The sequence below is a fragment of the Carcharodon carcharias genome, chromosome 5, assembly GCF_017639515.1.
Source record: "Carcharodon carcharias isolate sCarCar2 chromosome 5, sCarCar2.pri, whole genome shotgun sequence".
Lineage (NCBI taxonomy): Eukaryota > Metazoa > Chordata > Chondrichthyes > Lamniformes > Lamnidae > Carcharodon > Carcharodon carcharias.
The window spans coordinates 36,314,011-36,339,100 of NC_054471.1; the positions used below are offsets into that span (position 1 = coordinate 36,314,011).

Here is a 25,090-nt window from a genome sequence, read left to right on the forward strand (position 1 = left end):
GGTTCATATTGCAGATTAGGTCCTGACGATGTCATTGGAGAACGATTTGCATTTTTCACAGGATTCTGATGGCTCGGGGAAGGTGGCCTTGCCACCTGCAATTTAAATTCTAGTTGATAAGATTGAGGCTGGAAAGGTGTGGATAAGTCCCCCACGCACCTTCCTCCTGCCAACTGCCCCCAACCTCCATCCCATCCCTGCTGGCCTGGTTTTTGCTAGGTGGAGTTAAAATCTAGGTGAATAATCTTTCCCTCAATTTCTCCATGTGGCAAAGCATGGTGCAGTAGTTGCAAAATGTAGCAGCTTTGCGCAGATAAATGCTGCAGCATTTCACAGTTAATTTTCAGCTCCATCTTCTGTTCATTCAATTTAAGAGTGATACCTCCAAGTCAATGTTTGAGATGTTTTGCTTTAAGGTGAATTTGGAGGTCTTATTTCTATCATGCTCCAGGTTGGTATATGTGATGTGGTGAATCACACTGCTTTCACCTATAATCAGAATGCTGGATTTTTTGCTACAGGAATTAATTATTCTTTCATGGATTTTTTTTTCAATTCAGGATTTGATGAGTGGTTCTTCCCTCGAAGGATAAGGGATATTAAGACTGTCGGTATCTGTATTACATCAGTGGCCAGGTCAGTGTCCAGGTCTATCTTTCTTGTTTGTTCTTTGCAAAGCTTTCATTTGTTTTTCTTTGGATCTGTAAGAATATGCTGTGACATTCGTGATCCAAGCAGGTGCTCATCCTTCGGGCTATATCACTAGGTAAGAGATTATCCATGGTCACTTGCTTCAGTATTTTCAATCAGTCATCCACTGTGAAGCTGTGGAAGCATAAGGTTTTCTGTGGGCAGACGTTGCTTTTGTGAAGTCTAATATTAGGATTCTCAAACTTAACTGTTATGCTATTGTGAAGTTTTGCCCCAAGGTTCCTTTATCCAGGTACTTTGGAAGGCACTAACCGACTGGGTGGCAGCTCCTGGAAATTCTGCATTACATTCATTATAAGGATGTTTGATATAATAACCAACAACTGCCTCTTGTTTTTACTGTATCGTGTTCTTTCTATATAGTCGTGCGATCTCCACACAACCCAGCTCATTATCTTCAGCTAGTTTCCAGGGATCGAGGTAGACTAGTGGTTCTCAAACTTTTATGCCTGTAGACCAATTAAGGGGGTGCAAAAGACCCTTCCGCCCACCTACTTGACCATACACCATCTGCTTTTGCTTGTTACTGCAAAAAAAAAATCATCGGAATTAAAGGGAACTTATGGAAATGATAAATATTTCACTGCTCCTTTGCTAATAAAGGTATATGCATCTTTTATTAAATATCATATGTAAATTATTAATTCATGCCAGAAACAAAAATATAGACTTTTTCAAAATATAAACGTTAATACAGAAGAACATACGAATTAGGGGCGGGAGTAGGCCATTCAGCCCCTCAAGCCTGCTCTGCCATTCAATAAGATCATGGCCAATCTGATCGTGGCCTCAACTCAACATTCCCACCTACCCCAATAACCTTTGACCCCCTTAAACACTAATATGTGCTATAAGATCATCACACTAATCTTCTGAGAAACAAATACATACCCTACATATATAGTATATTAACATACCTTACGTAAAGAGTATATTAATCAAATGATATCACCAGTATTGTGAATTTTTAAAAAATATATTCATGGAACATGTGCGTTGCTGGCAAGCCCAGCATTTGTTGCCCATTCCTAATTGTCCATGAGAATGTGGCATTGAGCTGCTTTCTTGAACTGCTGGGGTCCATCTGGTGCACGAACATCCACAGTGCTATTAGGAAAGGGTTCCAGAATTTTGACTTAGCAGCAGTAAAGGAACAGCAATATGGTTCCAAGTCCGGATGGTGTGCGGCTTGGAGAGGAACTTGCAGTTGATGCCGCTTATCAACCTAAGCCTGAATATTGTCCAGTTGTTGCTGCATGTGGACATGTACTGTTTCAATATCTGATATTGCTTATAAAACTACTTTGGGGTTGCTCATTTTTATGATGATATGTGCCATGCATATGAGAGCCAGTCTGGTTCAGGGATGAAAAACTTCCAGTCTGTGGCGGCTTTCTGACATTGGTGCCTCAGAAATATGGCGGGAACTGACTGCAGAGTTGCGACTGGAGAAGCAGGGAGTGTGGGAGAGACAGCTGCTTCTCCAATCACAACTTCCATCTCTGCTACGCTTGCTACATTGGCTCCTTCACTCGCAGGTTCCCTCCCTCCCATTCTTGCTGCACCTCCGGGGACAGAATCTATGATTGGAGGAGCAGCAATGAGGGGGAAGGAGGAAACCTGTGATTGGAGGTTGAGGAACTATTATTCTGGCCAATCCTGCTTCAGGAGACTTTCAGCTATGCTGTCATCAATCACTTTTTGACCAACTGCTGGACAACATGGCTGAGGAGAAGAAGCAGAAAAAGAGGGGGGAGCCCAAGAAAGCCCAGAAAATCTGTGTCAGTAAAGAGGCCAGGAGCAGGTCTGGGGGAGCAGTCACTCAGCCTCGTGCCACCCGGACTGGGCTGCCATCTGCATTTGCAGCTCGAGCTGCTCCCTGGGAACTGGAGAGCATTCATTTGGTCCCCTTCGCTTCTAATAATATGTATTAAGCCACCGGTGAGTTATCTGTTAAAGGCTGCGAGGCTGCTGAGCGGGATGTGTTTTCTGTTATATGTGGCAATTACAGCTCAGGTATAGGGTTAGCTGTGCATACTGTTATGGACAGGGTGAGAAAGAACTACTGAAACTCCTATTCCCATCCCCAATGTCCTTTATCACTGTGTTTTTTGAAAAAGGAGGGTGTATGTGTTTCTTAACCCCTGAGGGACGTTTTGTATGACCAACAGCAAACTTTTTGTGGGTTTAAATAAAGAGGATTATTTATTCACGAAAACCTCGAAAATCTAATGCTACATCACTCACTCACCCAGTGTCACACACACACACGCATGAGGAAAGTACAGTTAAAGAGAATTGTGTACTTTTATAAGTTATAAACAAAAGAACAGTTTGTAATTCACGTGATTGGCTTGTCTTGGAAAACACAGCTGCAAGCCTGTTAAGAAGACGTTTTCACTCCTGAAGTGTTGTTTAGGTAAATTCAGTAGCCAAAGTTATAAACCAAAGTTGTTTCAGGATTCTCTCAAAGACATGGACTTTCTGCAGGTCACAAAGTCAGTTACTTGTAGTCTCATTGCCAGGAAGACGGCTTGGAGACCTTCCAATGTCACAGTCTCCAGTCCTTAAGGCTTTCTACTGCTGCTGTTTTTGTTATGTGCAGCACTTGATTAAATAGAGAGACAAACATGGGTGCTTTACGACGTGGTTTCTCACAGTCCCCTTTTCCAGATATGGTGTTGGGCTGAAGTTAATTAGTCACAACCTGGATTATTGTTTTCAGACATTCAATTTCGCAGTTTGAGACAATCACTGTTTTGATTTCAGAATGACCCAGTCAAGTCAGAAAACACCTGGATGGTTTCAGGAGATGGGCTGTGACACCTATAGTCTGGAATGTCTCGTTTTGAAACAGTATGGCAATTATGAATCCAGAGACCAAGTCAGATGACCCTTGGCACCATCTTATGCAGTATTTTATTGTCCATTTTTAAAAGAGATGTCAGTTCCAGAAGATTAAGTACTTTATGCTTTAAAAATTATGAATATGACATGCCTTTATTGGGCATGACAAGACTTTGCAGGGGACGGTCACAATTAGTGAGAAAGGGAGGGAGAGGGGGGTGTTGTTCCCAACTTTGCTCTGTACCTACTCCCAAAATACCAACCTGGCTGCCCTTCCAAATCAAACTGTACACCGTACTCATCTGCACTACCTTAAGGAATTGTACCCCTTATTTTATATTGCCTGTCCATGTTCTTCCTACCAAAATGCATCACCTCACACTTCTCTGCATTGAATTTCATCTGCCACTTATCTGCCCATTCCACCAACTAGTCTATGTCCTTTTGAAGTTATACACTGGCCTCCTCACAATGTACAACACTTCCAAATTTCATATCATCTGCAAACTTTGAAGTTGTCCCCTGCACATTAAGATCTAGATCTTTAACATATATCAGGCAAAGCAAAAGTCCCAATACCCATCCGTGGGGAACTCCACCACAAATCTTCCTCCAGCCCAAAAAAAATCCATTGAGCATTACCCTCTGTTTGCTATTACTCAGCCAATTTTGTATCCATGTTGTTACTGTCCCTTTAACTCCATGAGCTATAACTTGTCTCACAAACCTGTCGTGTGGCACTGTATCAAAAGTCCATGTATACCACATCAACGGCATTACCCTCATCAACCCTCTCTGTTACCTCTTTAAAAAACTTCAACAAGTTAGTTAAACATGATTTCCCCTTTAGAAATCCATTCTGGGTCTTCCTAATCAATGCACATTTTTCCATGTGACTACTAATTCTATCCCGCATAATTGTTTCTGGAAGCTTTCCCACCATTGATGTTAAACTGATTGGTCTGTAATTGCTGGGCTTATCCTTATAACTTTTTTGAACAAAGGTGAAATGTTTGCAGTTCCCCAGTCCTTTGGCACCTCCCCTGAGTCTAGGAAAGACTGAAAGATTATGGCCAGTGCCCCTGCAATTTCCACTCTTACTTCCTTTGATATCCTTGGGTGCATCTCATCCGGTCCTGGTGTCTTGTCAACTTCCTCCTTATCAATTTTGAACCCTTCTCTTTGTAAACAGAAATAAATGCCACTAGAAGGCTGTTGTGAGATTGTTGCGCACACTTTTTCCCCAAATTTCTCCAGGTGCCTGTCAATTTTTTTCCCTGATTATTGTTTCTAAAACTAACTGGCCTGTAGGACTGTCCTTAAATGCTTTCTTGAATAAGGATATCACATTTGCCACTGTCCAATCTCTGGCACCATCCCCGTATCTAGGGAATATTGGGAGTTTGTGGCAAGCTCTTCTGCTTTTGCCAACCCCACTTCCTATAGCAACCTGAGATGCAAACCATCTGGACCATGGATGGACTACCATCTGATCTACGTCTACTTATCAACCCACGCTTAGCCAGCCTTTCCAGTTCCACCAGCACCTCAGTTTTCACCTTATCCATTGCTTCTACTATCACTACTTCTACCGATATTTTGTCAGATTCTTCTTCCTTAGTAAACAGTGATAGAAAGTAATCATTAAGTATTCTAGCCTTGTCCTGCACGTCCAAGCATGTATCACTTTTTTCCCTAATAGGATCTACTCCACCTCTTACTACCTGCTTACTATTTATATCTATGCCTATTTCTAGCAGACTAGGTAGAAGAAATTACTTGATTGATTCAGTGGTTAAGAAGGCGGTCCAGCATAGTGCAGTGGAGCGTGAAGAGCATGACAAAGCGCAAAAGACATCATGGTCATCCATTGCATCCAAAGAAGTCTTCAGTCATAATGGCTCTCTGTGCCACTGAACCCAGGCTTCTGTGGCCCAGACAGTGGGATTGCTCCTGTGCAATTGTTCTCCCACTTTAAAAGCATTCTTGCACAAGGTTTTATACAAGTTCATCTTTGTTTCTTTCTTCTAAAGTCCTGTGGCGATGGAGGTATGGCAAAGCAATAGGTGGAGGTGACCGCCAGCGGTTGCATGTAGGCAGTCCTTGGACTAGTGGCCACTTGACTCTGTACCTGGGGCAGCAGAGGAGTTTGGCAGCATCCAGGGCGACCGGGCAGCCACTTTTAGTTCAGCACTACCCACCCTTTGTGAGGGAAGGGGTTAGAAAAAGTACCCCAAACATTGCCTGTCCTGCAAATGTCTAGCTGGTTTACTGCGTCTGGGAGATCACCCATTAATGTGGTCGAATAGCATGAAAATCAAAGAAATAAAAATAATTTATCATTGGAACTTAAAATGCCCGGACTCTACTGGACAGAAATGACACAACACGACCTGAAAGGAGAACAGCTCTTATATCCAAAGAACTAGCACGCATTGTAACTTTTGAATTGCTCCAACTCTGTGCAAGCAAACAAAAGTCGTCAGAGCTTCTTTCAATACGGCTAAACTGAGTAACATCACTTGCTACAACCAGTTTTCAGAGCACACTTGATCAAAAACTCAAAGCGAGCAACCGTATCGAGCATAGACAACAATTATTGAGGCAATGTTCCTGAGAGCCCAGCTGCACTGGGTAGGGCATGTAATTAGGTGTCACAGCTACAGCACATATGCAATATGCTCTAGACAACCCTGCACATTGTAGTTGGGAAGGTCAGGCTTTACACAGTTCAACAATTGCAGTCATTACATTAGTGCGAGGCTGGACTCTAGTCTACTCCAAAGAAGACAGCTTGACAGTGCCCTGACTGAGATTGATAGCACTGGGCTGTACTCAACCAGATCCAACCCGCTGTGTGAATGCACTGTCATGCCTGGGGCGTAGTGGGATGGGTGGAGGTAGAAATTCAGCTACTAGTCATCCTTAAGTCTGTGCTACAGCTGCAAGGGAGGACCTGGGATTGAAATGTCTGGAAGAAGGGCAACCCAAAGGCTTCAAAATGAATCCCTCACTTGGCGATGGAAGGTGATCATTGCAAGGTAGGCTTCAATTATGTGTCTCAACTATTTTTCCACAAGGAGGAGTGCAGAATGCAAGCATCAGGCAATGCTGCCTCTTCATAATTTTGATGCAACTGAGGAGAAGGAGAAAGGCCTCGCCCCGAGGAACATGGGCCAGTGGGGCCCCATAAAGACCTAGAAGCTGAGGAGGAGAGACCAATTCCACGGAGGCGTTTGATGCGACGCAGGGTGTACCGAAGACATCTGTCATACTCGCTTGTCAAGGGATGTGGTGTCTTACATCTGCCACATTCTTCGGGAGGATCTGACGCTGCAGGGACTGAGAGGCCATTCATTGCCCGTGGCTGTAAAGGTAACCTCCGCACTCAGCGTTTTTGTGAGTGGCTCGTTCCACGGCTGCACTGGGGACCTCTGCAGAATGCTCCACTGGTAAATACTTTTGAGAGGTCATCCTGTTCAGTAAGGCACACAATTGCGTCCAGTTCTCCCTGGATGAAGCCAGCCATGCTGTCAGGGCAGTGGGATCTGCAGCAATCTCTGGCTTTTCACTGGGGCAGAGTGTCATTGACTGCACACATGTGGCATTAAGAACTCTCTGTCAGCAGCCACTATGATTTATCAATTGAAAAGGCTTCCACTCTCTCAATGTGCATCTAATCTGTGATCGCCAAAACACAGAAAGCAGAGTATGCAGTTCTGCGAGGGATCCTGAGAGGTCACACTACTCTTACATCTTGAGTCACTTTTGGTGCTACAGATCTTCGAGGGCCCTCAGCGCAGTCAGGTTTGGCTCAATGGTGCTAGAGGCTACCCCCCAAAAGACGTGGCTAATGACACCCAATAGATGGCCACAGAGTGCTTCAGAGGAAAAGTACAGTGCGGCTCATTCTGCAACATGCTCCTTGACTGAGCAGACTGTTGGCATGTTGAAGATGCATTTCAGATGTCTAGACTGGTCAGGCGATGCTCTCCAATACTCTCCCCAGAGGGTGTCCTGAATCATCGTGGTTTGCAGTGCTTTACACAACCTGGTGCTCCAAAGGGGAGCCGAACTGCCACATAGAGAGATGGAAGAGCTGCACGTCTCCTCCGATGAGGAGGATGCCAAAAGGGATGACCTCAAAGAGGGCTATGATATTGATGCCCCAAAGGAAGAGGCTTTTGCGGCAGATGTGCCCATGAGACATTTATAGCGACAAGGTTCCAGGGTGATGAAGACGATTAGCTCATGTGAATCCATTTCACCTGTCACCTCGATACAGGCTAGACATTAACACCTTCTTTGCTATCCTAAACATCTCAAAGAAGGACATCAATCTCAGAAAAGGTAGTCACAATCTTGCTTGACGATGGCCTCATCCTTGTAAGGCTAGGCAGCAATGGAGCATGTGGTGGAGCATGTGGCCATTCTGTAATGGGATAAGAACTTCACTAGCATTAACTGTGAGGCAAGTAGACATGATGCAGTCTTTTCAATTATCGAGCCAGCATTTCACTGCCTATGGCAGCCTTCAAGAGGCAGAAACAGCACTGCAAACATCAGTGTACTCGTGGCAGTATGCCTGGGACATTGCAAGGCGCCTCAAGGCGGGTGATCATCAGTCACTGGTTATTGCTTGACCGTCAGGACTGATTTGAATCCTGACCTGGCCTCATTGGGATATTGAATTCCCAGGATAAGATTGCTCTTTAGAATGCTGTGATCTGTCACTCTCAATCATGGATGCAAGCCTGCGAGTCAGGTCACCTTTGTGTGCACAGAGAGAGCTTCAGCAGCACCATTGTCTGATCATTGACAAGCACTCATGACCCAGTCTTCCCCCGGAACTTCCCAAATTCATGTCCATGGCATCTGGGATTGAGGTGGCCTCTTCAGTCTCAACACCGCATTTAAGCATTACTTAGTAACTTTGTTGATTCTAAAGACCACACAGCAAATGTACTGAATCTTCAAATCATCCCATTAGAGGCCTCCACATTTTCATTTTAGCGGATTAAGATATGCACGAGGAAGCCTAGGACACTGATCGCATTGTGATGAACCATGTTGATTGCCCTTCTGAGAGCTGGCACAGGGATTATGTCAAGTCACACTAGTCAGACCTTCAGCATCCTCATATGTAATAGGCCGGCATCATGAGACTAGGCACACACCTATAACAGAGCGTAATTGTGGCCGTCTAGCAGACATTTCAAGAGAATGCTAACCTGGGTCCATTGCTCTGCATCATGCTGTTATAGGGATAATGTTTAGCCATAAATGTGGTCATGATGTAAAGCTGCAGGCCACCATGAAAGACTAAGGTCCTCGACTATTACTTAAACTGTAACCCACAACCAAACCTGACAGTCATTACATGGAGACCATTGAAAAGTGCATCAAGTTGGCTGACTCCAATGCAGGTCGCCTTTAAAACCTATAACGTCCACAGAGAACGGACTTCAGTGTAGCAGCATCAGGATAATAAACAAAACTTCAAAATCTATACTCATGAGACCATATGATATGATCCTCTGATGCAAGTCTTACGTATCCAACCACCTTGTTGATAGAGAAACTGGCTTTGTTCATGTCACTTCTGTGGTTATAAAGGTGACTTACTGAAACTGAACTGAGATTGAGCGAGACACCATAGACCTGAGGGACATGATGGGAGATAAGTGGGGATGGGGGTTGGGGGGAGGAGGGACATGGGAGGGCATCCCCTACATTTGGATGACCTCAGAGCATTGCATCAGATGGAAGACCCATTCACTAGAGTCGCTTACATTAAAGAGCATTCATAGTGCAGGATGTCACAAGAGATGATGTTAAAGTGTGTGAAGCAGAATCAGTGGTGATGTCCCTTCTGCTATAAGTGTGTGAGATCCCTATGCATTGTGTAACCCAGCGAATGCCTGATGGCCTTTTGAGAGTGTAAGTTGAGAGTGATGAGAAGGTTGACTTTCCCTGGCGGATCGGATGAGATCATTCATACTCTTCCTGCGCTGGAGGATGGTCCTCTTCTGAGGTCCACAGGTGCTGACTTCCCTGGTGACCTCCTCCCGAGCCAGTATGGTGAGGTTAGTGGACCTCCTGCTGCCATCTTGGGATTAGAGGGTTTCCCACTGGTCCTACACCGCCTGTAGCAGTCTCTCCAGGTATTTTTCACTAAACTTGGGGGCAGATGATTTGGATCTTCTTAGGCCCATTGCTTCACTCGCCATAACAATTCCTGGTCTGCAGAGAGTGAATGTGTGTGTGGAGGCTGCTTAAATATAACGGCTGGACCTTCACCCCGATGAGGTGACAGTGAGGCAGACGAATCCCAGCCTGTCCCACCACGAGATTCAACAAGATTTGAGCTGGTCGTTTATGCAGAAGCAATGAGCTGAAAAGTGGATGATCTGGTACGGCAACCTGCCCCTCCGCCCAGTGGGAATCATGGCTGCCACTGCACTTACTTTCTGGACTGGAAAATTCTGCCCATTATATTTGACCTGGTTCTAACTTGAAGAATTCACCTGATGTATTGTACATCCTCTTTTCTTGTTTCATCATAACTATCTCCGTTGTCATCCTGCTTGTGGCTCCCCTACCTTTTGCCCTTTTTAGAATGTACCTAGTTTGCACCTGAAGCATCTCCTCCTTAAAGATCACCCATTGTTCTGTTACAATTTTTCCTGTCAGTCTTTGGTTCTATTTTACTCAGACTAGATCCCTTCTCATCACATTGAAATTAGCCCTTTACCAATCCAAATGTTCTACTTTATGTCGTTCCTTGCCTTTCTCCATTACTAATCTAAACCTTGTGATATGATAATCACTCAAACCCAAGACTCATTTAGTATGAAGTTATGGATAACATACTCCTTATTTGCAATGCAGTGGATATTTTGAAGGACAATGGCTGTATAATAAGAGACTCCTGTGTGGGGAGATGAGGGCATTGTTAAAAAGGACAGATTGGACGGTTTGTTCCTAGAGTGGGAATTGACTAGGATTTGTGATGTGAAAGGGGAATTAAGTGGTGCAAATTGATGCTTTGGGAGAGCTAATGACCGGTGATGCAGTGGGTGCAATGGAGAACTAAGGTCAAGCAGATGGCCTTCAAAGGAAGAACTCAGTACTAGCGTTCTGGCAAGAAAGGAGACCCATACAAGAGGAGTGGCAAGTGGGTCAGGGTATGTTGATGAGGACAAGAGCGAGGAGTTTATTTTTATTCTTTCATGGAATGTGAGTGCTGGCAAGGCCAGCATTTGTTGCCTATCCCTAATTGCCCTTGAATTGAGGTGGTGAGCTCCCTTCTTGGTTCAATGAAGAGTGCATGAGGGAATGCCAGGATCAGCACCAAGCATACCTAAAAATGAGGTGTCAACCTGGCGAAGCTGAAACACAGGACTATTTGCATGCCAGAGAGCAGAAGCAGCATGCGATAGACAGAGCTAAGCAATCCCACAACCAATGGATCAGTTTGAGACTCCTCAAATACTGACGCAGTTTGTGCCCAAATGCAGCAAGACCTGGACAATGTTCAGGTTTGGGCTGATAAGTGGCAAGTAACATTCACGCCACACAGGTGCCAGGCAATGACCATCTCCAAGAGAGAATCAACCATCTCCCCTTGTCATTCAATGGCATTACCATCACTGAATCCCCCACTATCAATATCTTGGGGGAGGGAGTCACCATTGACCAGAATCTGAACTGGACCATCCATATAAGTACCGTGGCTACAAGGACAGGTCAGAAGCTGGTAATTCTGTGCCGAGTAACTCATCTCCTGACTCTCCAGAGCCTATCCACTATATACAAGGCACAAGTCAGGAGTGTGATGGAATATTCTCCACTTGCCAGGATTAGTGCAGCTCAAACAACACTCAAGAAGCTCGACACCATCCAGGACAAAGCAATCCGTTTAATTGGCACCCCATCCACTACCTTAAACATTCACTCCCTCCATTACCGGTGCACAATGGCAGCAATGCGTACCATCTACAAGATGCACCGCAGGAACTCACCGAGGCTCCTTCAACAGCACCTTCCAAACCTACAACCTATGCCACCTAAAGGACGAGGGTAGCAACTGCATGAGAACACCACCACATGCAAGTTCCCTTTCATTCCACACACCATCCTGACTTGGAAATAAATCACCATTGTCACTGGGTCAAAATACTGGAACTCCCTTCCTAACAGCGCTGTGTACACTATATGGACTGCAGCGGTTCAAGAAGGCAGCTCACCACCACCTAAAGGACAATTAGGGGTGGACAATAATTGATGGTCTAGCCAGCAACACTCACACCCTGTGAAAGAATAAAAAACCCACTGTAATTTTGTAGGGCAGCAAAGTGGCCAAGAAGATGGTCAACAGTAAAGGGAAACAAGGGTCTAGATGACACCAAACGTTCACACAGTGGACACAGAAGTAGCTTTGTACTGTTCATAAGCTTTTTCTAATGTGTAGAGTGTTGGAACCTGTTCTGACTGTGCATCTCAATAAAGGTGGCAATTAAAGATCTCTGGTACAGATTGTGCTTCTTTTCTTTTTGTGTCTCTCTTTTTATAGGCCCTCAGGATACTTTTTGGCATGATCCTCAGAGGAAAATCCAAGCCAATACCTTTCATTAAATGTAGTTTCTTATGGAATCATGCTCAAGGAACTCTATCCCAGTACCATCACTGTTTAGTTCCCCAGCATCACAATTGATAAGTAGTTGAACTTGACAGCCTTATCAACACACTGGTTACAAGAACAAGACAACGACCATGGCTAACATTTCATTTCCGATCCCTCACAGCCTCTCTGTCACCTACAAGGCTCAAGGAGTGTGGTGAAATAGTTGCCTTTCTAGATAGGAACAACAGCATCAATAGTCGAGGAGCTCAATATCACCCAGGACAGAACACCAGACTTAATTGGTGTTCCTGCTGTAGGACTAAATATCCTGTGTCTCCATCATTGGTGCACTGTAGCTTCAGTATGTACATTCTGCAGGATACGCTGCAGCAATTCATCAAGGTTACTTGAATAGCATCTCCCTCCCCTGTGACCCTTACTACTGAGTTGGACAAGATCAGCAATGCTGTGGGAACACCCTCACATCCACATTTCCCTCCAAGACATGCACAATCCTGATTTAGACTTATACTGCCATTCTTTCACAATCACTGTGTCAATATCCGAGAATTCCTTACCTAATATCATTTTGGGAGCACCGTCAGTAAAATATTTGCTGTGATTCAATAAGAAGGCCATTATCACCCTCTCAGGGTAACTATTGGGTGGGCAATAAATATGAGCTCGGTTGATTCACCACATCTTAAGAAAAGTAGACAAAATACAGAGAGTGTGCAAGTGGAAATTGATAAAGGATATGAGCAGTGCAAAGAGAGAGAATGTGCAAAGATTAGCAAGTAATATTAAAGGCGACCAAAAATATTTTATAAGCATATAAACAATAGTTAAAGAAATGGTGAGGCGAATAAGGACAAAGAAAGGAAATCTTGCCTGAGGTACTGATTGAATACTTTGTATCTGTCTTCACAAAAGAAGAAGATGAAGTTACTATAATAAAAGCAAAAATCTGCGGATGCTGGAAATCCAAAACAAAAATAAAAATACCTGGAAAAACTCAGCAGGTCTGACAGCATCTGCGGAGAGGAATACAGTTAACGTTTCGAGTCCATATGACTCTTCAACAGAACTGTTGCAGCAGAGAAGGGGCAGTAAAGATATTGGGTAGGATAAAAATAGATAGAAGGGAGGTGCTAAATAGGTTTGCATCATTCTTAGATCATCCTCCAAGATATCTTGCTCCCACAGCTCTGGCCTCTTCACATCCCTGATTTTAATTGCTCTACTGTTATTGACTCTGATTTCAGCTGCCATGGACTTAAGCACTTGAATTCTCTCCCTAAAGCTCACCGCCTTTCTACCACCCTTTCCTCCTTTAAGACATCCTTAAAACTTAGTTCTTTGACCAGACTTTTGGCCATCTGCACTAGTGTCTGCTGTTGTCGCTCATCATCAAATATTGTTTGATAATAGTCCCATGAAGTGCCTTGGGATATTTTACTATGTTAAAGGTGCTATATAAATGTAAGTTGTTGTTGTTAAGATTGTAAGTTTTCCTCTTGGTACTTTCAAGTCTTTGGGACTTGGGAATATTCCCCAGTAGCATATTTAAATTATTTTAATAATATAGGATATTGGATAAACATGTCCCCTTTTAAATTTTTATTCCCTTTTCTTCATCCACCTCAGCTGCGGCTGCTAGAGCTCAGAGTAGCCACTATAAGGGTGGTAATGACTGTAAGGCATGATTTTCTGCTCTGATTTTGCCCTTTGCTATTGGTAGATGCCTCACAGTTCCTCACTGCTTGGTCTGACTCAGGTCAGGAACTGAGTACAATTGGAGTCAAACTTGTACCACTTCATTTTCTATACATCAAGCAACAGCTTACTATCTCTTTGCTCTACATAAATTGCCTGTCTTCTGGTGATGTTGCTATTGGCACGTTCTCGAGAACATGCACGATCCCAGGCTGGGATCACTTGTCAGATGACTTACCCTCGCCCAATGATTTTAGTGCTTAGTCTCAATTTATTGCTTTCCCCAGTGGTGCAGTTGAGATCTGGAATTCACCACATGGAGGATTGGTGACACAATACATGAGAGCACCAATATAGTTGGGGTTTACATGCAGACACTTCAATGATTATTATCCACACTATTCATGGTTGGTCAGCAGGTGGTGTAATACAAATAGACATTGTCCTGCGCTACTACATTTGGCAATCTGATTGAGAATGTAGCATCGGAACATAAATTCTCAAGCAATTAATTGGCATCATGCGGGCCAGCTAATTGATCCTTAAGAGACTGTAATTGTCCCTAATATTGTCTTATGGTCTAGTTTTTAGAAGATTATGAGGAACAGCAAACTCTGCTGCCAAACTCCACCTTCAATTACTGTCCGGATGAAACCCGTGGGATCAAGATCAAACCAGCAAAGGAAAGGGGCAAAGTTAAAGCAACCATGTGTACAGAAAGCCCAGAAGATGTATGGAAAGAATACTAATATCATTTCAAAGCCCAAACATATGAGGGGACCTTGTCTCATTATTCAGCGGCAAGAAATGGCAGCTTTCTTCAAACTATTTGGTATGTACTAAGTAAAGGATGTATTAGAAAAAATATTTCCATTCACTTTCTTATGGGAGTTGGTGGTGTAGTGGTAATGTCAATGGACCAGTAATGCTATTGCCAAAGAAGTACAGGTTCACATTCCACCACCACATTTGGTAGAATTTATATCTAGTTAACAAATCTGGAATTGAAAGTAGTCTCAGTAATGGTGACCATGACAACTATCATCAATTGTTGTAAAAACCTATCTGGTTCACTAATGCCCTTTAGGGAAGGATTCCTTACCTGATCTGGCCTATATGTGACTCCAGACAGCAATGTGGTTGAATCTTAACTGCCCTCTGAAATGGCCTAGCAAGCCACTCAGTTCAAGGGCAGTGGGGGATAGGTGACAAATACTGGCGATGCCCACATCCCATGAAAGAATAAAGGAAAAAAATTAAACAATTTGGGATAGAATTTCTGCTTTGGCACAATTGGCAATCCAGGTGCAAGTTGCACTCAAAATTGTGCTGGTTTTCTGAATTAAACTTTGTTCTCCATTTCCACCCAAACTTATCTGCATATTACAGAATCTAAAGTCTACCATGAACCACTGCAATCAGGCAGTGATTTTGAATGTAATTATCATTTCTTGCATTAAAAAATCTTTAATATACTTACATGTGGAAGCCTGGTGCAGTTTTATTAATACGACTGAAAATGGGTTGATCACAAAAGAAATAAGAATTTTTATTGTGATTATATAGTATATCACCTATGAGTGACATGATTATAAGTAGGTGTAAGGGCTTTAATTCGACCACACCTGGAGTACTGTGCACAGATTTGATCTCCTTACCTAAGGAAGGTTATACTTTCCTTAGAGGGGGTGCAACAAATGTTGGATCCTGGATGAGAGGGCTGCCCCTTGTGGAGAGATTCAGTAGAAGGGGCTGATATTCCTTGGCCTTTAGAAGAATGCAAGGGGATCTCATTGAAGCACATAAAATTCTTAAGGAGCTTGGCAGAATAGATGCTGAGAGGCTGGAGAGTCTGGAACAAGAGGGTTATAGTCTTAGGATAAGGGATTGGCTATTTAGGACTGAAATGAGGAGAAAATTGTGAATGCTTTGGAACTCTCTACCCCACCCCACCCCCCCACCCTGCCCCGCCGAGGTTTGGATGCTCAGTCATTGTGCACATTCAAGACTGAAAGCAACAGATTTGTGGATTAAGGGATATGGGGAGAGTGCAGGAGAGTGGAGTTGAGGTGGAAGTTCAATTGTGATCTTATTGAATAGCAGATAAGGCTCACCGGGCCATACAGCCTACTGTTGCTTTCGTTCTTAAAATACCTTTAAAAGACAATGCAGAACCATTTAGTAAAAAAAGAGTTGTAATTGTATAACAATTTTCACGACCACTGGACATCTCAAAACATTTTACAGCCTAAAATGTACTTTTGTGAAGTGTAGTCACAGTTGTAATTTAGGAAATATGGAAGCCAATTTGGGCGCACTGAGGTCTCATAAACAGCAGTTTGATAATGACTAGATAACCTGCTTTTGTGATATTATTTGAGGGTAAGTATTGTCCAGGATACCGGAGATAACGCCCTTTCTGTTCTTCGAGATAGTATCACAGATTAGGGTCTTTTACACCGCCTGAGAGGGCAAATGAGGCCTTGTTTTAAAGTCCCATCTGAAAGATGGCACTTCTGACAGTGCAGACTCAATCAGTACTGCATTGCAGTGTCAGCCTTGATTGTTTTGTTTTTCTTGCTCAAGTCTTGTAGTGGTTCGTGACCTTCTGACTCAGAGGTGAGCATACTATGAACTGAGCCAGGCTGACACAGAACTTTCATTAGTGCACAGTCATCAGTTTCTTACTAAATTAAGTATTTTGTTTAATATTTTATATACTTTAAAAGGTTCCTTTTAATGTCCTTGCACCGAAATGAAAAGCTTAATTTTAAAAATCTCTTCGCAAGCTTGCAAACAGGTACAATTAGTGGAAACTCGCCATGCTGATTAATTCGACTTGGGGCTAGGGTAATTTTATGGGCGGGGCTGGTTCCTGCATGATGCTTTTTAAACTATTGCACAAGATCACAGAAACTCAATCTGTGATAGATGTAACTTGAAATTTAATGATCTTTTACACTGGTTTGTCTGAGTTTTGGCACTGAGAAAAACTGATGCAAGCTAGCATAGGAAACGTCACCTGAACACACATATTCACTCTGTGCAGTCCAGCTGTCTGGTCTGGATTTCCTGGGATGGCCCCCAGGAGAAAGAAGCCATTCCCCCCAAGGTGTTTGTCCTCTTGCCTAATTGTGACATGGGCACATAACAATTGTTACATTATGAGAACTGGAGCTCATCGCTTTGCAGTGGAGATTGACACCAGTTTCCAATAACTTTGAGCAGTTCACCTAAAAATGAATAGGATTAAATACATCCGCAACATATATTTTATTTGTTATGAAACAAAACGTGGGTGGACTAAGAATTAAAACTATAGATCTGCCCTACAAAATTTTCCAGCCAGCAAATGTTACAATAATGGACATGACAAGTTATGCATCACACTGTCTATTAACTTATTGGGGAGGCAGCTGGAGGGTATCAAGACCAACTGGTTTGACAGATTGATTCCCTTTTAAATATATATGCAACAATTAATAAATCCTTTACTCTTTAATATATACTGTTACATGAAAATTCTGTTTTTCACTTATAAGATTTTTTTTTGCTTTTGGTGCTTTACAGATGATGACTTAATACAAGACTTCCTGTGGATGGACTGTTGCTGTAAGGTCTCTGACAAGGTACATCATTTACATATCCTGATCAGTCCTATCTCAAAATTGAAATAAGACTCATAAGTCATAGAGGTCTACAGCACAAAAAAGGCCCTTCAGCCCATTGAGTCTGCACCAGTCAAACAAGTACCTAACTATTCTAATCCCATTTTCTAGCACTAGGCCCATAGCCTTGTATGCTATGGCATTGCAAGTGCACATCCAAATACTTCTTAAATGTTATGAGGGTTTCTGCCTCGACCACCCTTTCAGGCAGTGAGTTCAGATTCCCACCACCCTCTGGGTGAAAAAAATTCTTTCTCACATCCTCTCTAAACCTCCTTCTCCTTAAATCTATGCTTCCTGGCTATTGATCCCTCCACCAAGGGGAAAAGTTCCTTCCTGTCTACCCTATCTATGCCCCTCATAATTTTATACACCTCAATCATGTCCCCCCTCAATCTCCTCTGCTCCAGGGAAAATAGCCCCAGTCTATCCAATCTCTCTTCATAACTAAAACTCTCCAGCCCAGGCAACATCCTGGTAAATCTCCTCTGCACTCTCTCTAGTGCAATCACATCCTTCCTATAATGCAGATTCGAGAACTGCACGCAATACTCTAGCTCTGGCCGTACCAGCGTTTTATACAGTTCCAGCATAACACCCCGCTCTTATATTCTATGCCTCGGCTAATAAAGGCAAGTATCCCATATGCCTTCTTAACCACCTTATCTACCTGTCCCACTACCTTAAGGGACCAGTGGACATGCACACCAAGGTCCCTCTGATCCTCAGTACTTCCCAGACTCCTGAATGCTTTGAAGCTGGGAGAGGCGAGACTATCTCTAGGACTTTGCAACCGGTGCTGAGTGCCCAGGCAGCAGACCTCCCTGGAATTTTGTAAGATTTAATTCTCAATTTTTCTTAAAAACACGTGGGCTATTGCACAAAAACAATAACCATCCAGGGAGTGAAACACTGCAACTATCTATATATTGCTGCATTTGTCATTGCTCTCAATGCAACTCCAGCAAGGAGCCTCTGAAACTACATTTTGGTTTACATTTGGTGAGCCTTGACTCTACAGATACCAGGGTATCCATAGTATAACTGCAGCCATATTTATTTCAAAATTTTGTTTAATTTTGTGGATTGTAATGCATTTCTTTTCATTTTCTCAGTATCTTTTAGCGATGACCTTTGTTTATTTCAAGAGAGCTGGTTTTGAAATAAGCGAACAAACAAGAATGAATTTCTTTGTTGCTTTGTAAGTATAGCTGCTTTTGTATTTTTTTCCCTGTATATAATAGGCGCGCTCCCGATCTGACAGACTGTGAAATGATGCGCGATATTTCGGTTGGCGGGTGGGCCAGTATGCCCGCTGACAATTAAAAAGCCCATTAAGGCCATTAAAGTTATAATTGAAAGAAATTTTTCACTGCCCATCCAACCTTAACGGTTATTATTCGTTTGGAAGCCAGACCAGCAGATTTCCTTCCCTAAGGGACATTAGTGAACCAGATAGCTTTTTACAACAATCGATAGTGATTTCATGGTCATCATTAGACTTTCAGGTCCAGATTTTTATTGAATTCAAATTCCACCACCTGTCATGGTAGGATTTGAACCCAGGTCCCCAGAGTCTCTGGATTACTAGTCCAGCGCCAATACCACTACACCATTGCCTTGCTGTGATGAAATTTTAACATATCATTAATAACATGTCCCTGCTCATGTGACAGAGTTATATGAGGGGACGTGTTTAATAACATTCTAAAAATCTTTATTTTTGGTGTTTTAAACTCTTCATGTCCAGTGCACACCCATGAACTTGTGCTGTTGCCACCCCCCAAAAAATACAGGTAGTGCTGAGCGCTGCCACGTGCGATTCATGCTGGGCAGGCCTTAATTGGCCCACCAGCGTGAAATCGTGGTCCGGCCCCAATCGCGGTAGGTGGTTGGCTTCCCACCCGCCCCCACTGAGCCCGCCCAACGAGGGAAAAATCCTCCCCTTGGTACCTTTAATATTTAAATAGGTAGAATGGATTTAGGTTTAACATCTTGTCTGATGATCTTGCAGAGAAAGGAGCAGCTTTTGTTTTCCAATAGTAAGTAATGCTTCCAAGCGAATAATAAGTTGTAACAAAAACTTAGTTTATTTCAGAGTTTCTTTGTAAGATTTTGAGTTTGTATTTTTACCACAAATGCGTGTTGTAAAGATGCTAGAGTTATGTTGATGCTGATAAAAGATTCCAAAATTTTCATATTGTTATAGTTAACATCTGTTTGGTTATCTGCCATGAAAGAGCTTATGTAAGTTTTTGACAGAAAAGAGAGCTTTTTGCATCAATGAAAGTGAAATCTGCAGTGCATATAAAATGCTCCTGAATGCTCCTTACACCTAAGTATAGATTTTTTAAAGACCACTGAATAAATATTTCAACTTCAATGGTTTTTATTAGCATAATGTATTCAGCTGTGACTTTTTTTAAACCTATTTACTCCCAAAACTGAATATTCTGATGCACTTGCCTCAGTGCTACTTAAATTTCTATCACTTTTGACTCCTTGACACTGTAGATGTAATTCTAAAATTTTCAACCTTGGAAGAATCTGAATTGAAATGAGAGCTTGTATTAGCAATAAGGCCACTTTCAAGTACTGATAAAAGGTATTGATGCTCTTATAATGTTGGGTATGAAAAGATGTCAAGGAGGCAGAATTCTAAGCTAGTTCTGTGACAAATTATTCAAGTAATTACTTGTTAAGTGTGTACATGATCAGAGTTTTAAAATTATATTCATTGGTAATAGGATTCTCAATATGACAGATGAAATTTTATGGAGAGTAATGAACTCTGCTTCACATTGAACAATGTTATATTGCCCTCCAATTTTATAATGGTGCCCACTAAATCAAAATATGCACAGCATGACACACTGAAAAATTAACACCTTTTCAGTAATTGTCTGCTAATTTGTCATTCTTTTGTTCTTTTTACCCACTGGGCAGAATTTTCTGCCTGTCAGGCGGGCAGGCCCGACCCAATCGCGGCGGCTGGGGAGCCGATCCCTGCTGGAGAAGCAGGCCGTGCCGCCATTTTACATGGGGGGCCAATTGAGGCTATGCGCTCCCTCTGCAGGTGGGGAGGGGAGGGGGGGGAAATCCCTGAAATCGAGAGTGTGCTCTTTCGCGCATGCGCGTGAAAGAGCACACATCTCCCTGAGGCTACGTGCAGCCTCAGGGAGATCGCCTGGACTTTGAAAAATATTTAAAAATAGAAAAAAAATTCCCTTACATGCCCCCCTCATGACATGAGTTGGGACATGTTCATAATTTACAGAACAACTTTATTACAATTTTTAAAACCCTGCATGAAACCTCATCCCGCCGCTCGATGTTTTCTCTATTCGCCGCCGGGGCTGCTGGCCTGCCCGCCAACCTTAAGGTTGGACGGGCAGGTCCTTTAATTGTTTAAATGATTCTGTTAATAGCCTCAATTGGCCATTGACATTTCGGTGGGCCCGCAGCTGATTTTGCTGCGCCCCCGCCTTCCTGAAAATTTAAATAGGGCAGGATGACGTCAGGGGTTCCGCCTGACGTCATCCTGCGTCACTTTACGTGTTGGCGAGCGGGCCCTGCCCCCTGCTCACCGATGGCAAAATTCTGCCCACTGTCTCTGCATTGCTGTGTACTGACCCTTATTCATTGTGCAAAAAAAAGCAGGCCTGAATTCTTGCAAAGCTGGAAGGGCTCTGCACCTGAGCAAAAATGGCTCCGGTGCCTGGAATCCGGAAGTCCCGCCCCTGAACCCGGCATCCACCAATTTTGCTGGGGATGGAGGGGAGACGGGCAAAACATTTTTTGCACATCCACAGTTCATGCAGTTCATTGCTTCATTTCGAAGCAATGTTGGTCATTGGAGTTTCAGTTATTAAGTTATATGGGAGGTGGTGGCGTAGTGGTAATGTCATTGGGCTAGCAATCCAGAAGCCTAGGCTAATGCTGTGGGGATATGGGTTCAAATTTAATTAAATTCAGTTAATAAATCCAAAATTAAAAACTAGTCTCAGCAGTTTTTTGGGGTTTGAAATGCAATCATTACTATATGTCCCACCTGGCTTGCCATAGTCATGTGACCTCTGCCATGAGGGAATGTCTGGGAGCAGCCACAACACATTCAATTCAATAAATGCATTACATTAGAAAGACTGTAGTTTTTGAACTTGTAACAGCAAAGTGACCATGAGTCAATTGTCGGTAAGAACCCTTCCTTTAGAGAAGGAAATCTGACAATCTTACCCGGTCTAGCTTACATGTGACTCCTTCTTCTTACCATTTCTATGCAGATGAAGATTTTTAGGAGGATTGTATTTTTCTTCTCATCAGTTGCAGACCTGTTGGTGCCTAGTCAAGCCTATCCGTGACTGGCAGATTGTCCCACAGCAGATGCAGACGAAGGTTTGGTTGCTGCTGGGCAATTGGATCTATTCTTTGCCTCCTTTTCTCTTTCATGTCTTCTCTCAGTCTCAAAGGTGGCTGTAGTACTCCTGATGTGGCATTGCCATTTGACTCCAGACCCACATAACTTGGTTGACTCTGAAATGCCCTTTGAAATGGCCTAGCAAGCCACTCAGCTGTACCAAACTGATAGGAAGTCTGAAAGGATTGAAAACGGATGGAACGCCAGGCATCAATCTAGGTACCAAAACTACAACACACCCAGCCCTATCAACCCTGCAAGATCATCCTGACTAACTGAGTGGCTGGCGGGAGGGATAAATGGCATATTTCCTGCTGGATGGCAGGGTGGGTTCTTGCGCCTGATTGTACGCTTGGAATATCATTAATTATGCATCGTCCGATGCTCTCCGAATTACATGGCGTGGCGGGCACAAATTCATCCGCCCCTTCCATCACGTTATGGGATCGAAGATCCTGGCGCCATATTTAAACACCACCTGAACACTCATATTCACTCTATGCGGCCCAGCTGTGTGGCCTGGATTTCCTGAGATGGCCCCCAAGAGAAAGAAGCCATGCACCTCGAGGTTCAGCCACAACTCCCTGGTGGCTCCACTCATGGCCGTCCACAAACAACATGATGAGGGATGGAATCAGGAGGTCCACCAACCTCATCTCTAGTCTGGAAGGAAGTCACAGTGGAAGTCAGTGCCATTGGGAACCATAAAATAAATGCCCTGCGGTGCAAGAAAAGGATGAATGATCTAACCTGCTTTGTCAACCTTCAGCTCATTCTAAACTCACACTCTCATAATGGCATCAGGCACTTAAAGGGTTACACTCCTCAGGGATCTCACACACTAATATTGGAGGAGACATCTCACGCACACATTAACATCACCACCATCTCATCTATCATCCTGCGCAAACAGCATCTTCAGCCCTAACTGGGGAGGGCCCAACACACATAGCAGGCATGCATGGCTCCAAACCTCTGGTACATCCTTTCTTATCACATTCCACCCATTTGTCTTCAAGTAGGCCAAGCTGGCCCACAACAGGAGGGAGAGATCCCAGACTGGAGGAGGGATGATGGACATACAGGAGTTCACTATCTTTGAGGAGGAGGTAGCCAAGTTGGCAGGGAGGACAGGGATCGCTCCCTGGTGAAGCTGAGATCGGTCTCCCTCATCAACCCAGCACAGATGAGCCTTCCATGAGTTGATCTAGATTAAGCTCGTGGTCACTATTTGGAGAACACCTCACTCACACGTCTCCACAGCAGTGCGAGGCAGTGACAGCCCAGGTCTCTGGCACTCATAGACTGTTGGCGAACAGGCACCTGCTGAGTCAGAGTCAGATGATGAGCCACTGGAAACAGCGGTGCAACACATGCAGCGGCAGAACATCAGGCAGAGTTACGAGAGACAGTCAACAGACTGGAGCGAAGGTGAGATTGAGAGTGACTGCCCTTGACATTTGACCGAGTGTGCCATCAAGGATCCCTAGGAAAATTGGAGGCAATGGGAATTGGGGGAAAAGTCTCCGCTGGTTGGAATCATACCTAGCACAAGGGAAGATGGTTGTGGTTGTTGGAGGTCAATCATCTCAGTTCGAGGACATCACTGCAGGAGTTCCTCAGGTTCGTGTCCTAGGCCCAACCATCTTAAGCTGCTTCATCAATGACCTTCTCATCATAAGTTCAGAAATGAGGATGTTCGCTGATGATTGCACAATGTTCAGTACCATTCATGACTCCTCAGATAATGAAGCAGTCATATGTCCAAATGCAGCAAAACTTGGACAATATCTAGGCTTGGGTTGACAAGTGGCAAGTAAAATTCGTGCCACAGGAAGGCCAGGCATTCTCTCCAACAAGAGAGAATCTAACCATCGCCTCGACATTCAATGGCATTACCGTCACTGGGGGTTATCATTGACCAGAAACTGAATTGGACTAGCCATATAAATACTGTGGCTATAAGAGCAGGTCAGAGGCTAGGAATCCTGGGGTGAGCAACTCATCTGACTCCTGTTCACCATCTAAAAGGCACAGTCAGGAGTGTAATGGAATACTCCCCACTTGCCTGGATGAATGCAGCTCCAATAACACTCGAAGCTTGACACCATCCAGGACAAAGCAGCCAGCTTGATTGGCACCCCTTCCACAAACATTCACTTCCTCCATCACTGATGCACAGTGGCAGTAGTGTGTAGCATCTACAAAATGCATTGTAGGACCTCACCAAAGCTCCTTAAGCACCTTCCAAACCCAAGACCACTACCACCTAGGATAAGGGCAGCAGATACATGGGAACCTGGAAGTTCCCCGTCAAGCCACTCACCATCCTGACTTGGAAATATATCGCCGTTCCTTCACTATCACTAGGTCAAAATCCTGGAACTCCTTCCCTAACAGCACTGTGGGTATACCTACGCCACATGCACTGCAGCAGTTCAAGAAGGCAGCTCACCACCACCTTCTCAAGGGCAATTAGAGAATGGCAATAAATGCTGGCCTAGCCAGCAATCCCATAAATTAATAAAGAAGAGCACCATTAAAATGCATCTTTACTATTCAATTACTCTATTTGATAGCAAGTTCTACGTTCTAGCTACTCTTGAGTAAAGTAGTTTAAATTAAGGAAAGAATTTTCCTGGGTCTCCTCATGCCAAGCACTATTGCTGATCATGAGCTCTGTAAAGAAGGCTCTGAAACTGGTAAGTAGGGCATCCCTTGGGTAACACACCATCTGATAGGTCATAAATAAATTCAACAACTGCCAAAGTTAACTCAGATTAAAAGAAGAGCACTAAATAGAAACCTGGGAAAACAGAAAATATTGCAAGTACATAGTTAAGGAATGAGACGGGTTAATGTTTGAGTGGGCGCCTTTATCAGAATTGTTCTGGTTCTCGGATAAACACTCTTCTGCCAATTAATGATAATGTGAAATTAAATTTGGCCATGGAAATGTCAACTGCACTATCTTATCCTGTGCTCTAGTGAAGGAGAATAGGTATGATATGAGGCAAAAATGGAAAAAAAACCTTAAATGAAAGAAGAGCCCCTTTACAGTACTGACCGAGCAAAGTGAAAGTCAGGAGTACAGATATAGGCCAG

General features: G+C 43.5%; 2 protein-coding genes across 2 annotated transcripts in view; one reads left to right on the plus strand and one right to left on the minus strand.

The window, feature by feature from the left end:
* The window catches only part of spdya (speedy/RINGO cell cycle regulator family member A), a 65,784-nt gene that overhangs the window by 22,057 nt on the left and 18,637 nt on the right, over positions 1–25,090 (plus strand). Inside the window, exons 2-5 of the mRNA XM_041187252.1 lie at positions 561–636; positions 14,485–14,732; positions 17,471–17,529; positions 18,684–18,769. Of these exons, the coding sequence (XP_041043186.1) occupies positions 14,498–14,732; positions 17,471–17,529; positions 18,684–18,769 (380 nt within the window). The 5' untranslated portion in view covers positions 561–636; positions 14,485–14,497. The remainder of the gene's footprint in view (positions 1–560; positions 637–14,484; positions 14,733–17,470; positions 17,530–18,683; positions 18,770–25,090) is intronic.
* The window catches only part of trmt61b (tRNA methyltransferase 61B), a 70,003-nt gene that overhangs the window by 991 nt on the left and 43,922 nt on the right, over positions 1–25,090 (minus strand). The window lies entirely within an intron of this gene.